The following is a 12,019-nucleotide window of genomic DNA, read 5'->3' on the forward strand; positions in this document are numbered from 1 at the left end:
GCCCCACACCACCAGCCCCTGCCCCACATCCCCGACCTCAGGCTGCCCCGGCCCCGCCCCGCCCGGCCCGGCCCCACCGCCGCTCCCCCCCCCCGCTCCCCGCCCCTTCCGTCCGCCGAGGGCCATTTCAAGGGCACCTGCCGCAACGGGGTATTTTTCTAAAAGCCCCGTTTCGTGTTTTTTTTTAAATTATTTTATACATGGGTATATATAGTCCCTCATCGCTCCGACGCGTAGGGAGGGGAGGGTAGCGCCTGAACTGGCCGGGGGCAGTGGGGAAAGCACTTCCGGGTCGCCCCCTTCGGGCGTGGCCTCGCCGCCAAAAGGGGCGGAGCGCGCCGCCGCCATTTTGTGGAGAGAGCGCGGGGCCGGCAGCTGTCTCCTGTTTGCTTCAGTCTTGTCCGGAGGAGCCGCCGCCTGCCGCCATGCTCTCCGCCCGTGTGGCTGCCGCCCTCGCCCGGTCCCTGCCGCGGCAGGCCGGCGTGGTGAGCACACTCTCTTCTCCTTGGGGCGAGCGGGGGCGGGGGGGTGCAGGCGCCGCCGCCGCCGCCATCTTGGGGGCCGTGGTGACATTGATGGTCTGCGGCCTGTCGAGTTATGAGTCTGGGGAGGGACGTGGGGGGGCTCACTTCAGTGCTGGGTGACCGTGGGGCTCGACTGCCTGCTGAGGAGCGGGGGTGCCCTCGCTTGGGAGGTGAGAGGGACTAGGGGACCGCGTGTCCTTCCCCGGGGATGCGGATTGACACTGTTGGTGTTCAGGTTAATGTCTGTAAGCTGTTAGGTCCCGGTCAGGGTAAGGGCTTTGAGCTGCGAGGTTTTTCCCTGGTGGCATTTTTTTTTCCCCCCGTGTTGTGGGGAGAGCGAGGGTGCAAAGGTCTGTCAGGACCTGTTCCCAGCTGGTGTCCCTTGTGAAGGTGAATGGAGGAGAGGCCTGTCCAGGCTTTCAGAGAACTAGCATTAATGCTGCATGAGATTGCACATGGAGATTTCTTTGGCATGTAGGATTAGAATCTTTTGATGCATTCATTGTCACAGTTGTTTTTTTTCTTTTCTGCTATCATGTATGTTCTAGTCATACTTCAGAAATTGTGCAGTTAGATTTTCGTAGAAAGGCCAGCTCTTCGAAGATACAATCCTATTTCTCCCTTGTGCAGAACCATGAGGGAAGCACTGATTTCTTTATGACCCAAGCTTTTGATATTCAGCGCAAAGATTGCAGAGGAGAGGTAGTGTTGCTTTGGGAGTTGCTGCGATGCTGTGAGGGTGACATCAGTGCAATGCAGAAAAATGCAGCAAGTAATTTACAGTTATCTCCTTTACCATCTTTCCTTCCTTAGTAGTACTGGACTTGGTTCCATAACTACAACTTGTGAATGGCATCCTGTGAAGCTCAACTGAAAACTGAGACACATTAAATGTATAAGCTCATCATCAAAAAATTCAGTGTGTTATCTCTCAAAGTTCTTTTCAATGATTGAGGAAATCTACTGTTACTGAAACAATTATTTGTTTTAGATTTCCAGAAACACTCTGGGTGCAGCATTTGTTGCTACAAGAAACATCCATGCCTCCAAAACACGTTTTCAGAAAACTGGTGAGTCTGCAAAGATCTTCATATCGGAGTGCGGTTTAAGAAATTGCTCTATCAGACAAAAAGGAATTTGAATACAGAGTGTGATGAGGGGGGGCGTCAGTTGACAAAACACTTGAGGACATTTATGTACTGACAGTATTTAACAGTGAACTATCTGTTACACAGTCACATCCAGGAGACTTCACTTTAATAATTATTTGAATTATGCCCAAACCAAAGGAGTGGTCCTGTGTGAGTTGGCTTAAACAGCTTACCTGCTTCATGAGGATTCAATTCAGTCTTCAACTCCTGCAGAATTATTTGAAAAAAATGCCTCAGGTTGCAGTTCCTGTCTTACTTGTAATGGTATGAAGGAACGGATGACTTTCCCAGGCCTGCCTATGCTTGACCTTGTGTCCTTGAGCATAACTTTTTTTCCTGCCAGCATCTTGGTGTTTAGAGAAGGCAGCAGCACTGCATAGCTGTATTCTTGGTAATGGTTCATGTACAATTGTTGAAGTAGCTTAGGGTGATTAAAGGTATTATTAGGAAATAACAGTTTTACCGTGTTATTTACTGTTCCCTAGCTGAGGAAATAAAAAGTTGTTGGAGATATACTGCCAAACAAGTTTGAGGGAGATGAAGAATACATTTTTATAGCTTATCTTGAATAAATTTCTCCTTAAATATAATGAGTTCCTTTAAATTTATTTGGATCTTGGATTACAATTCAGTTGACAGGGTGTTTTGATGCCTCCAGTCTAAGGAGCATCTTCTCTGGAAGCAGAGCTAGCATGTCTGTTCTTTCTGAGCTAAGACTAGTTTTTTAAGCTAATTGCTCTCTAGGGGGAGAGATTGCTAATACTGTAGGACATAATGAAGGAAATTGGTAACTTAACAGCCATTAGTATTTTATAGAATCATAGGCTATCTTAGGTTGGAAGGGACCTTTCAAGGCCATCTAGTGCAACCCCCCTGCAGTGAGCAGGGACATCTTCAACTAGAGCAGGTTGCTCAGACCCCCGTCCAGCCTGACCTGGGATGTTTCCAGGGATGGGGCATCGACCACCTCTCTGGGCAACCTGGGCCAGGGTTTCACCACCCTCATTGTGAAAAACATTTTCCTTCTGTTTAGTCTGGATCTCCCCTCTTTTAGCTTAAAACCATTACCCCTTGTCCTATGGCAACAAGCCTTGCTAAAAAGTCTGTCCCCATCTTTCTCGTAAGCCCCCTTTCAGTCCTGGCAGCTGCAATAAGGTCTCCCCGGAGCCTTCTCTTCTTTGGGCTGAACAACCCCAACTCTCCCAGCCTGTCCTCTTAGGAGAGGTGTTCGAGCCCTCTGATGATTTTGGTGGCCCTCCTCTGGCCCCGTTCCAAGAGGTTCATGTCTCTCCTGTGCTGAGGGCTCCAGAGCTGATGCAGCACTGCAGGGGGGTCTCCCCAGAGCAGGGCAGAGGGGCAGAATCCCCTCCCTCGCTCTGCTGGCCCCGCTGCTTTGGATGCAGCCCAGGACACAGTTGGCCTTCTGAACTGGGAGCACACATTGCTGGCTTGTGTCCAGCTTTTCATCCCCCAGGACCCCCAAGTCCCTCTCGGCAGGGCTGCTCTCCATCCCTTCGTCCCCCAGCCTGTGCTGATACTGGGGGTTGCCCCAAACCCAGTGGCAGGACCCTGCACGTGGCCTTGTTGAACCTCATGAGGTTCACACAGGCCCATGCCTTGAGCTTGTCCAGGTCCCTCTGGATGGCATCCCGTCCCTCAGGTGTGTCAGCTGTACCACTCGGCGTGGTGTCATCTGTGAACCTGCTCAGGTTGTACTTGATCCTGGCTGTCTATGTCATGGATGAAGATACTAAAGAGTGCTGGCCCAGATGTGGACCCCTGAGGGACACCACTCATCATGGATCTCCATCTGGACATTAAGCCATTGACCACTCCCCTCTGGGTAGAACCATCTAAGCGATTCCTCAGCCACCCGACATGCCACCCATCAAATCCATCTCTCCCCAATTTAGAGAGAAGGATGTTATGGGGGACCATGTCAAAGGCCTTATGGAAGTCTAGATAGATGACATTGGTAGCTCTTCCCTTGTCTACCGATTTGATTGAAGCTGGCTCATAATGATGAGTTGACACTGCTTTTATTAGCTGTGAATACAGAGGCTGTTCCATCTTACGCATCCTATGTAAGGAAGTGTATTGCTTGCTAGACCTTGTGGCATACCTGAGAAAGGGTACCTTGACTTGTGAATTCAGGACAAGCTTACTGAATTTATACGGTGCCTTAATGTCCTAAATCTGGCTTGAAACATCTCTTTCCAGGTACTGCTGAGGTGTCCTCTATTCTTGAGGAACGTATTTTGGGAGCTGACACCTCTGCTGAACTTGAGGAGACAGGCCGTGTGCTCTCAATTGGTGATGGTATTGCCCGTGTGTATGGCCTAAGAAATGTCCAAGCAGAAGAAATGGTTGAATTCTCTTCTGGACTGAAGGTAAGCTTTCCCTAAAGCAGTTTGTTTAGCCTAGAAATCTAAAGATGACTTTTTTTAAGGAGAGCATGAGACTATGTTTGGAGGTACCCATATGCACCTTTTACAGACTTCATTGCAACTTTAATATGTAGTAACTAGTTGAAATACTTGCTGACTTCTTACAGTCCTAAGAGTAGACTAGAGTTAAAGAGCTGTCTGACTGTTCTGAGAGTACTGCAACAGCTCTTTGAGTATTTTTAATGACCTAACTCATCTTAGGCAGGGAAGAAGCCAGTGCTTTTCCCCTTGTCCAACTCCTAGGCAAGAGAAATGTTGTATTTGAACCCTGCTTATCTTTTCTGTTCTTTTTAGAGAGATAAATGACTAAATGCTAAACTGCTGCAAGTATAATTAGGCAGTAAGCTGAAGGCTTAGGCAGGTTCTCTAACCAGCGTGGAAGAACTTTCATGCATTGTACATAAAAGCAGAACATTGACTACTGTTACAAATAAGGTTGAGGTAGATTATGTTGGATATTCTACATTGTAGAATAATTACATCAGTATTAAACTGTCAAAGTGTTTGTAAATGTCGGTGTGGATTTTCTCAGGATAATGTCATCTTTGTCCTAGGGTATGTCGTTGAATTTGGAGCCCGACAATGTTGGTGTTGTCGTGTTTGGTAATGACAGACTGATCAAGGAAGGGGATGTTGTGAAGAGGACGGGTGCCATTGTGGATGTGCCAGTTGGGGAAGAGCTGCTGGGCCGTGTTGTAGATGCCCTGGGCAATCCCATTGATGGGAAGGTGAGTGTAACTAGGTGTTTACTATGTCTGCTTATATCTATGTGGTACAGACTGCAACAGGTTTTTTCCTTTCTTTTAAGGGTCCTATTTCATCTAAGACACGTAGAAGAGTTGGCTTAAAGGCTCCTGGGATCATTCCCCGAATCTCTGTGCGTGAACCTATGCAGACTGGTATTAAGGCTGTGGACAGCTTGGTGCCAATTGGTCGTGGTCAGCGTGAGCTGATCATTGGTGACAGGCAGACTGGGTAAGTTAAATACCCAAGCTAAAAATGTTTCCTTAAACAGAGACTTGAGTACAGTGTGCTCCGACGTACAAAGCTGAACACAGAACTGTGTAGAGGTTGGGAGAACTGTAGGCAGCTTAACTTACCAACTTCTGTGTTACATAGGAAAACTTCAATTGCAATTGACACAATAATCAACCAGAAACGATTTAATGATGGAACAGATGAGAAAAAGAAGCTGTACTGTATCTATGTTGCAATTGGTCAGAAGAGATCTACTGTTGCTCAACTGGTGAAGAGGCTCACTGATGCAGGTACAGATTTTTGAAGATGGTTGAGCCTGGCAACTAGTGACATCTTGTTCTCGTTATAATGCTGAATACTGCTATGACCTCTCCTAGCTGCAAGTATAGACAGAATTCTTTTCGTATTAGATATGAGAACTACTTTTCTGGTCAAGAAATCTTTTTAGCTATCTGGGGAAAAAAACCCCTCTTTTGCTGCATTGCATTAAAAGACTAGTATGAAGCTCCAAAACTGCTGAATTGCTTTTGGAGAAGTCACCTTCCATGTGTGGGGTTGGTTTTTTTTTAGCAGGTTCAGAGAGCTTCCACTTGGCAGTCAGGCAGGCCTGCTGACAAGCTATGGCCTACAAGTATTTATGGACTTGGCATTTGTTTCATATGTGTGCAAGTCAGTGTGAATGGCATTTGCAAGTTTAGTGGAGAGACTTTACTGCTAAAACATAGACTTTACAGCCCAAATGTAAGGGATTAAATGATAGCATCTTGTCAGAAACGGTGACCTCATTGACCAATATGTAACAGAGCCTGCAAGAGATCAGGCACCTTACCTCTTGCCTGCTGGTCAAGCAGTCATACCTAGCAGGAAAAGAAACACATTTTAAAGACAGTGATGTGTTTGGTGCTATGAAACAAAGGGTAGTATCTCCTTGCAGAAGCCAGGAGTTACTTCTAGAACCAAAATGTGTTTTAGTGAAAGTTTAAACTTCATTTTAAATGGGGAGGTTGTCTGCAGGTGTTAGAAGTTAGCTGCCGTGAACTTGCTCTTGAAACTTCTTGAGTTGGTTGAGCTAATGGACATGTTAATCTAGTATGGTGTTCTTTCCTTTAAGAATGTAGTGATGCTGCCTGGCCTTGCTTCAGCAACTAGTACTTCATAGGTGTATTGTATTTGCTGATGACAGGCATGATAAGATAATAGACTCACAGTGGTGTGTCTCCCCAATTCTTTCCAGATGCCATGAAGTACACTATTGTGGTGTCTGCCACAGCATCTGATGCAGCACCCCTTCAGTATCTGGCTCCCTATTCAGGCTGCTCCATGGGGGAGTACTTCAGAGACAATGGAAAACATGCATTAATCATCTATGATGACTTATCCAAACAGGTCAGGAAATACTGTTTTTAGGTCTCATAGTCTCGCATTGGTGTTTATAGTCATAAGATTACCTCAGGTGTAGAAATGCAAAGTTTTAAATGAGTTACTGAAGTCTGAAATGTTTCTTTATACCACGCAGGCTGTTGCCTATCGTCAAATGTCTCTGCTGCTGCGTCGTCCACCCGGTCGTGAAGCCTACCCAGGTGATGTGTTCTACCTGCACTCTCGCCTTCTGGAGAGAGCAGCCAAAATGAATGATTCCTTTGGAGGTGGCTCTCTGACTGCCTTGCCTGTCATTGAAACTCAGGCTGGTGATGTGTCTGCTTACATTCCAACCAATGTCATCTCCATTACTGATGGACAGGTAGGACTTCTTCACATGCCAGTACGTCTGTGTAACTTAACTGTCAGGTCTCTGAGGAGGCTCCCAGGCTTCTGACCAAGATAATAAAACAATTTTCTCCTACAGATTTTCTTGGAAACTGAGTTATTCTACAAAGGTATCCGCCCAGCCATCAATGTTGGTCTGTCTGTGTCCCGTGTAGGCTCTGCTGCTCAGACCAGGGCTATGAAGCAGGTAAGCATGAAACTGCTGCTCGTCCTCTTACTAGAGACCCATTTCACACTAAAGAGTTGTGAATAGAGAGGAAATAGAGCTTCGGATTCCGTAGCGTTATGAAATTTTATAAGAACAACAAACTTTGGGGATATCTTTGATATATCCATTGCCTGTTGAGAGAGGGTGGAGAAAGGAAGATAGAATCTGCATAAAGATGTAAGACTGATAACTTTCAGTATGCTGAACTGGGTACCGATCTAACTAGAAATAGAGAATGCTCTCTTAACCCCATGCTCCTTTTAATCCAGATCTGGAATGAGAGAGGTTTAATACCAGCTGTGCGCATTCTAGGGAGGAACTGCATGCTCATGTTAAAAGGCCAAATAGATTTTTAGAAATGCATATAGTCATCTGTCAGAACCTTGAGATTCACTTGACTGGTATGCAAGGCAAAGCTGACTTGTGACAAACTGTCATCTGAAGATAAACCTGCAAACTACTAAGCTCACTTAAAAACTGGTCAAACTCAGTCTGACCTGTATCTTGTGTTGCAGGTGGCAGGTACCATGAAGCTGGAATTGGCTCAGTATCGTGAAGTAGCTGCCTTTGCTCAGTTTGGGTCTGATCTGGATGCTGCCACACAACAGCTGCTGAACCGTGGTGTGCGTCTGACAGAGCTGCTCAAACAAGGGCAGTATGGTGAGTGTCTTGGACGTAACAAACCTGCATTTCCCATTAGCCTGTTACACTAACAGGGTTGGTCTCTGTGGCATTCTGTGGACACAGTAAATGCAGACATACTTGAAGCATATTGTATATGAGCAGTTGATCTTCAAAGAAGGACTCTGTAGTACTGACGTCTCCCGATGTAGGAGTTCCCAATGGCATGAATGCTTTCTTTTCTGCAGTTCCCATGGCTATTGAGGAACAGGTTGCAGTCATCTATGCTGGTGTAAGAGGTCACTTGGACAAGCTGGAGCCCAGCAAAATCACTAAATTTGAGAGTGCTTTCCTGGCTCATGTACTGAGCCAGCACCAGGCCCTCCTCTCTACGATCAGGTATGATGATTTATCTTGCTACATCCTAAGGATATTGACTTGATGGCTGGAGTGCAGGTAATGGTCACTGAAGTGTTAGTGTATCCTAGAACATCAGGCCTTAAGCTGCCTGTACCAGAACTGGTAGTTAAATCAGCCTTCCTACTGTCCCTGCAGTGCTGTCCAGAGCTCAGCTTCATGTCTAGTTTTTACTTAGGAAATCCAGCAGATTCTTAAAATGAACCTACTTGCATACTTCTCCTCTAATCTGGTATTGAAATCACCTAATCCAGTCAGTTCCCATATTTTTGACAGCTTTAAGCTGTTACAGTACTGTGGATTAAGTGCTGCTCACTGCTTTCCCAGCTGCTGAGCAGACTGTTGGGTTTTGAGTATTTCCATAGTCCTGTTGTGTAAACTGGTCCTCGCTGCTTGTGGTGCGAGTCAAATCGCATGCCTTCCATCTCAGGCACAGCGCTACAGAAGCCAGAGTCTTGTTGAACTACGTACAGTTATTTCAAATGTATTTGTTCACAAACGTTAGTTCTTAAACGGGGCTAAATTTTTGAGAAGGGATGTTATATTATTTTCAGTGTTACAGCTTCGTGTATCAAACAGAATAAATTCACTGCTAATTTCTCTAGAAATTGGGAGGTTCATTGTCAAGTTTTTCTTTGCCGTAGTCAGGGATTGACTATACATCTGTTTCTGTGTCAGAAGTTTTAACTAAACTCTTTCAACAGGACTGAAGGAAAGATCTCTGACCAGACAGAAGCTAAGTTGAAGGAAATAGTCACAAATTTCCTGGCTACTTTTGAGGCATAAACTCTTCACTGTTCAAACAGACCAGGCTGTTGTCGTGATCCCGTGCTCCAGCTCCATCAAAGACTTAAAAGTATGTGCGACTTGAATGTACAGATCTCAGTGAGAATAAAAGTTTCCGTGTAAAAAGGCTTATATATTCTCTTTGAAATTACTGCTATTTGAGCAGCACAGGCCTTTAAAACCAGAGAGTTAAACTCCTGTGGACACAGGCTTGCTAAGGAAACTCAGAAAAATCAGGTGATTATCTCTTGGGTGGATCAGTCCCCATACAAGAACGAGTAGGGATAGCAGTTGGATTCTGTGGCTGAGACTGCAGTTCCTATCGTGAGAGAGCTGAGGGTCGCTCTTGCAGTCTTTGCCCTTTCCACTAGACAGCTGATCTCGGAGAAGGGCAAACAACTGGGGAAGGGCTTCACGCTGTGTAACTAGCTGTACCTCACAGTATTCTTGAAGAGTCTGCTGCTGTGACAGAGTATTTTGTAGAGCTGCTGTGTAACCCATCCTCCTTGTGCCTGGCTTTTAGAAGGTGGATTCTCAGAACTGACTGTACTTGTGTCTCGGGGCAGTTGCACATTTAGCTGTTAGAGTAGTAATGCCTGGAGATGTAAATGCCACCATTCTCTGTAGTTCTCTCCAGTTCTGTCAGTAAACTGCAGTTGTTAATGCTTTGACAGGAGGTTATATACCAGAGCATCTCTTTTATTCCCTGAGTGACTGCGTGCTACATGAGGCAACAGATTTCCCAGAATGGGAAACATTCACAGAATCGTTTGGGTTGGAAGGGACACTTAGAGGCCATCTAGTCCAAACCTCCTGCTGTGAGCAGGGACATATGCAACTAGAGCAGGTTGCCCAGAGCCCGGTCCAGCCTGACCTGGGATGTTCCCAGGGGTGGGGCATCTACACCTGGGCAACCTGGGCCAGGGTTTTACCTCCCTCCGTGTGAAAAATATCTTCCTTGGCTCTAGTCTGAATCTCCCCTCTTTTAGTTTAAAACCGTCACCCTTTGTCCTATGGCAACAGGCCCTGCTAAAAAGCCTGTCCCCATCTTTCTCCTAAGCCCCTCTCAGCCCTGGCAGCTGCAGTAAGGTCTCCCCAGAGCCTTCTCTGCTCCAGGCTGAACCCCCCAGCTCTCCCAGCCTGTCCTCCCAGCAGAGGGGTTCCAGCCCTCGGAGCGTTGCTGGGGCCTCCTCTGGCCCCGCTCCAGCAGGTCCATGTCTCTCCTGTGCCGAGGGCTCCAGAGCTGGACGCAGCCCTGCAGGGGGGTCTCCCCAGAGCAGGGCAGAGGGGCAGAATCCCCTCCCTCGCCCTGCTGGCCACGTGGCTTTGGGGGCAGCCCAGGACATGGTTAGCCGCCTGAGCTGGGAGTGCACATTACCAGCTCGTGTCCAGCTTTTCATCCCCCAGGACCCCCAAGTCCCTCTCGGCAGGGCTGCTCTCCATCCCTTCGTCCCCCAGCCTGGGCTGATACTGGGGGTTGCCCCAACCCAGGGGCGGGACCCTGCACGTGGCCTTGTTGAACCTCATGAGGTTCACACAGGCCCATGCCTTGAGCTTGTCCAGGTCCCTCTGGATGGCATCCCGTCCCTCAGGTGTGTCAGCCACACCACTCGGCTTGGTGCCATCTGTGAACCTGCTGAGGGTGCCCTCGGTCCCACTGTCTGTGTCATGGATGAAGATATTAAGAGTACTGGCTCAGGTGTGGATCTCTGAGGGACACCACTCATCATGGATCTCCATCTGGACATTAAGCCATTGACCACTACCCTCTGGGTGTGACCATCTAGCCAATTCCTCATCCACCCATCAAATCCGTATCTCTCCAAGTGTCAGACAGCTTTCTGGGAGGAGCTGGGATGTTGGAATAGTGCTGTGCTCACGGAGGACGGCTTCCTGTGGAGTTCCTTTTGTCTTTCAGAGTCTCGTTTGTTCTACACACAGCTCCAGCACAGGTACCTGGGAAGCTTCAACAGGTATGGAAATAACCGTGGTGGAGCCTCCTTGCTCTGGCTGCCCTACATCACTTCTCTCTTCCAGGACAGCTTTTACAGCTTGCTACTCTGCTCTTGCCCAGTGACTAAACCGCAGTCACTTGTTGGTGTTGCCATGTCATGTTTTACTTACGTGCTGCTGTAGTTGGAAAGCATCAAGCTCCAAAATTGCATGGAGATACGTTTGTTTCTGGTAACATAAATATTCCAAAGTTTTGATTTCTGCCTGTTGCTGCTGTGACTTAGGAAGGTGATAATTTCCTCATTAAAGCACCGTGTGGTCCATAAGTCTGGTCAGATGGAAGGGCAGAGGGGCCGGTTTTGAGGGATCAGGCAGGAGTCCCCAGAGGTGCTGTGGGGTGGTGCCGGGAAGCAGAGAAATAGCGAGTGGGTGGTGATGGTGTGGATTCATGGTGAGGGTTTGTTGTCCTCTTCTGTTGGGAGTGTGCAGAGGGTCATCCCACTAAATCGACTGAAAGGCTGATTCGGCAAATCATAGAAAGATCCCAGAAACACGCAGCTGGGGCGCGGTGTCCTCTGACATGTAACTGCCAGCGCTGCCGTAACGCCCGCTCCCTGTGCAGGCCACGCCAAAGCTGTGATGTGCGGCTTTTGCTGCGGGGCTGCTGATGACTGTTGCGTACGCAGCCCTGAACTGCCGTGCCTTGATCCACGCTGGTCTGTCCTGCTCGCTTTGGGTCTCAACCCCCCTTGGGCTTATCTGCCTGTCCTAAAGCACGCCCTTCCAGTGCAGTCAGATCAGACAGAAATCTTGGAAATTTATTCCCGGATTCACACATTGGAGCTATTTGTGTGCTTGCAGCTTGGCAGATTGCACCATGGCTGACATGTTCAGGTGAGGTTGTTAAAACCTCTTTGAAGCCTTGACTGAACCCTTTCAGATCTGAAACGCAGATGTGATGCTACCCCTGCTGCCGGGGCAGCCATGAACAGTGAAAGAAAAATCCATGCAAACTTGTTCAGTATAAACCTCAGAAATGTTTGCCAAGTGGCAGTGGCCTCAGGTCACTTACTTAAGTGGAGAATGCCTTTTTTTATATTCCTGGACTGTTTTAGCTGTCCCTGTGTCAAAGCAGAGGCAGCAGGCTAGGGCAGTGGGTATGATTAA

General features: G+C 47.6%; 1 protein-coding gene across 2 annotated transcripts; it reads left to right on the plus strand.

Moving 5' to 3' along the window:
- Positions 1–37: 37 nt before the first annotated feature.
- LOC309415852 (ATP synthase subunit alpha, mitochondrial) lies at positions 38–8,994 on the plus strand. 2 transcript variants are annotated; one of them, XM_082013511.1, is made up of 12 exons: positions 38–485; positions 1,516–1,594; positions 3,896–4,065; positions 4,677–4,850; positions 4,931–5,097; positions 5,242–5,390; positions 6,335–6,486; positions 6,617–6,841; positions 6,947–7,054; positions 7,591–7,735; positions 7,945–8,095; positions 8,818–8,994. In XM_082013511.1, exons 1-12 carry the CDS (start codon positions 426–428, stop codon positions 8,897–8,899), a joined length of 1,662 nt encoding a protein of 553 aa, XP_081869637.1. In that variant the 5' UTR covers positions 38–425; the 3' UTR covers positions 8,900–8,994. The 2 variants fall into 2 exon arrangements, with proteins under 2 accessions (XP_081869637.1, XP_081869638.1); XM_082013512.1 differs by having other exon boundaries at positions 4,677–4,784.
- The last annotated feature ends 3,025 nt before the right edge of the window (positions 8,995–12,019 follow it).

Source organism: Phaethon aethereus (assembly GCF_964289735.1).
Source record: "Phaethon aethereus genome assembly, chromosome: Z".
Taxonomy (NCBI): domain Eukaryota; kingdom Metazoa; phylum Chordata; class Aves; order Phaethontiformes; family Phaethontidae; genus Phaethon; species Phaethon aethereus.

Coding starts and splice junctions, on each gene's coding strand:
- LOC309415852 (XM_082013511.1), top strand. CDS start 426: ATGCTCTCCGCCCGTGTGGCTGCCGCCCTCGCCCGGTCCCTGCCGCGG. Junction 486..1,515: donor TGCCGCGGCAGGCCGGCGTG/GTGAGCACACTC, acceptor TATTTGTTTTAG/ATTTCCAGAAACACTCTGGG. Junction 4,066..4,676: donor AATTCTCTTCTGGACTGAAG/GTAAGCTTTCCC, acceptor TCTTTGTCCTAG/GGTATGTCGTTGAATTTGGA.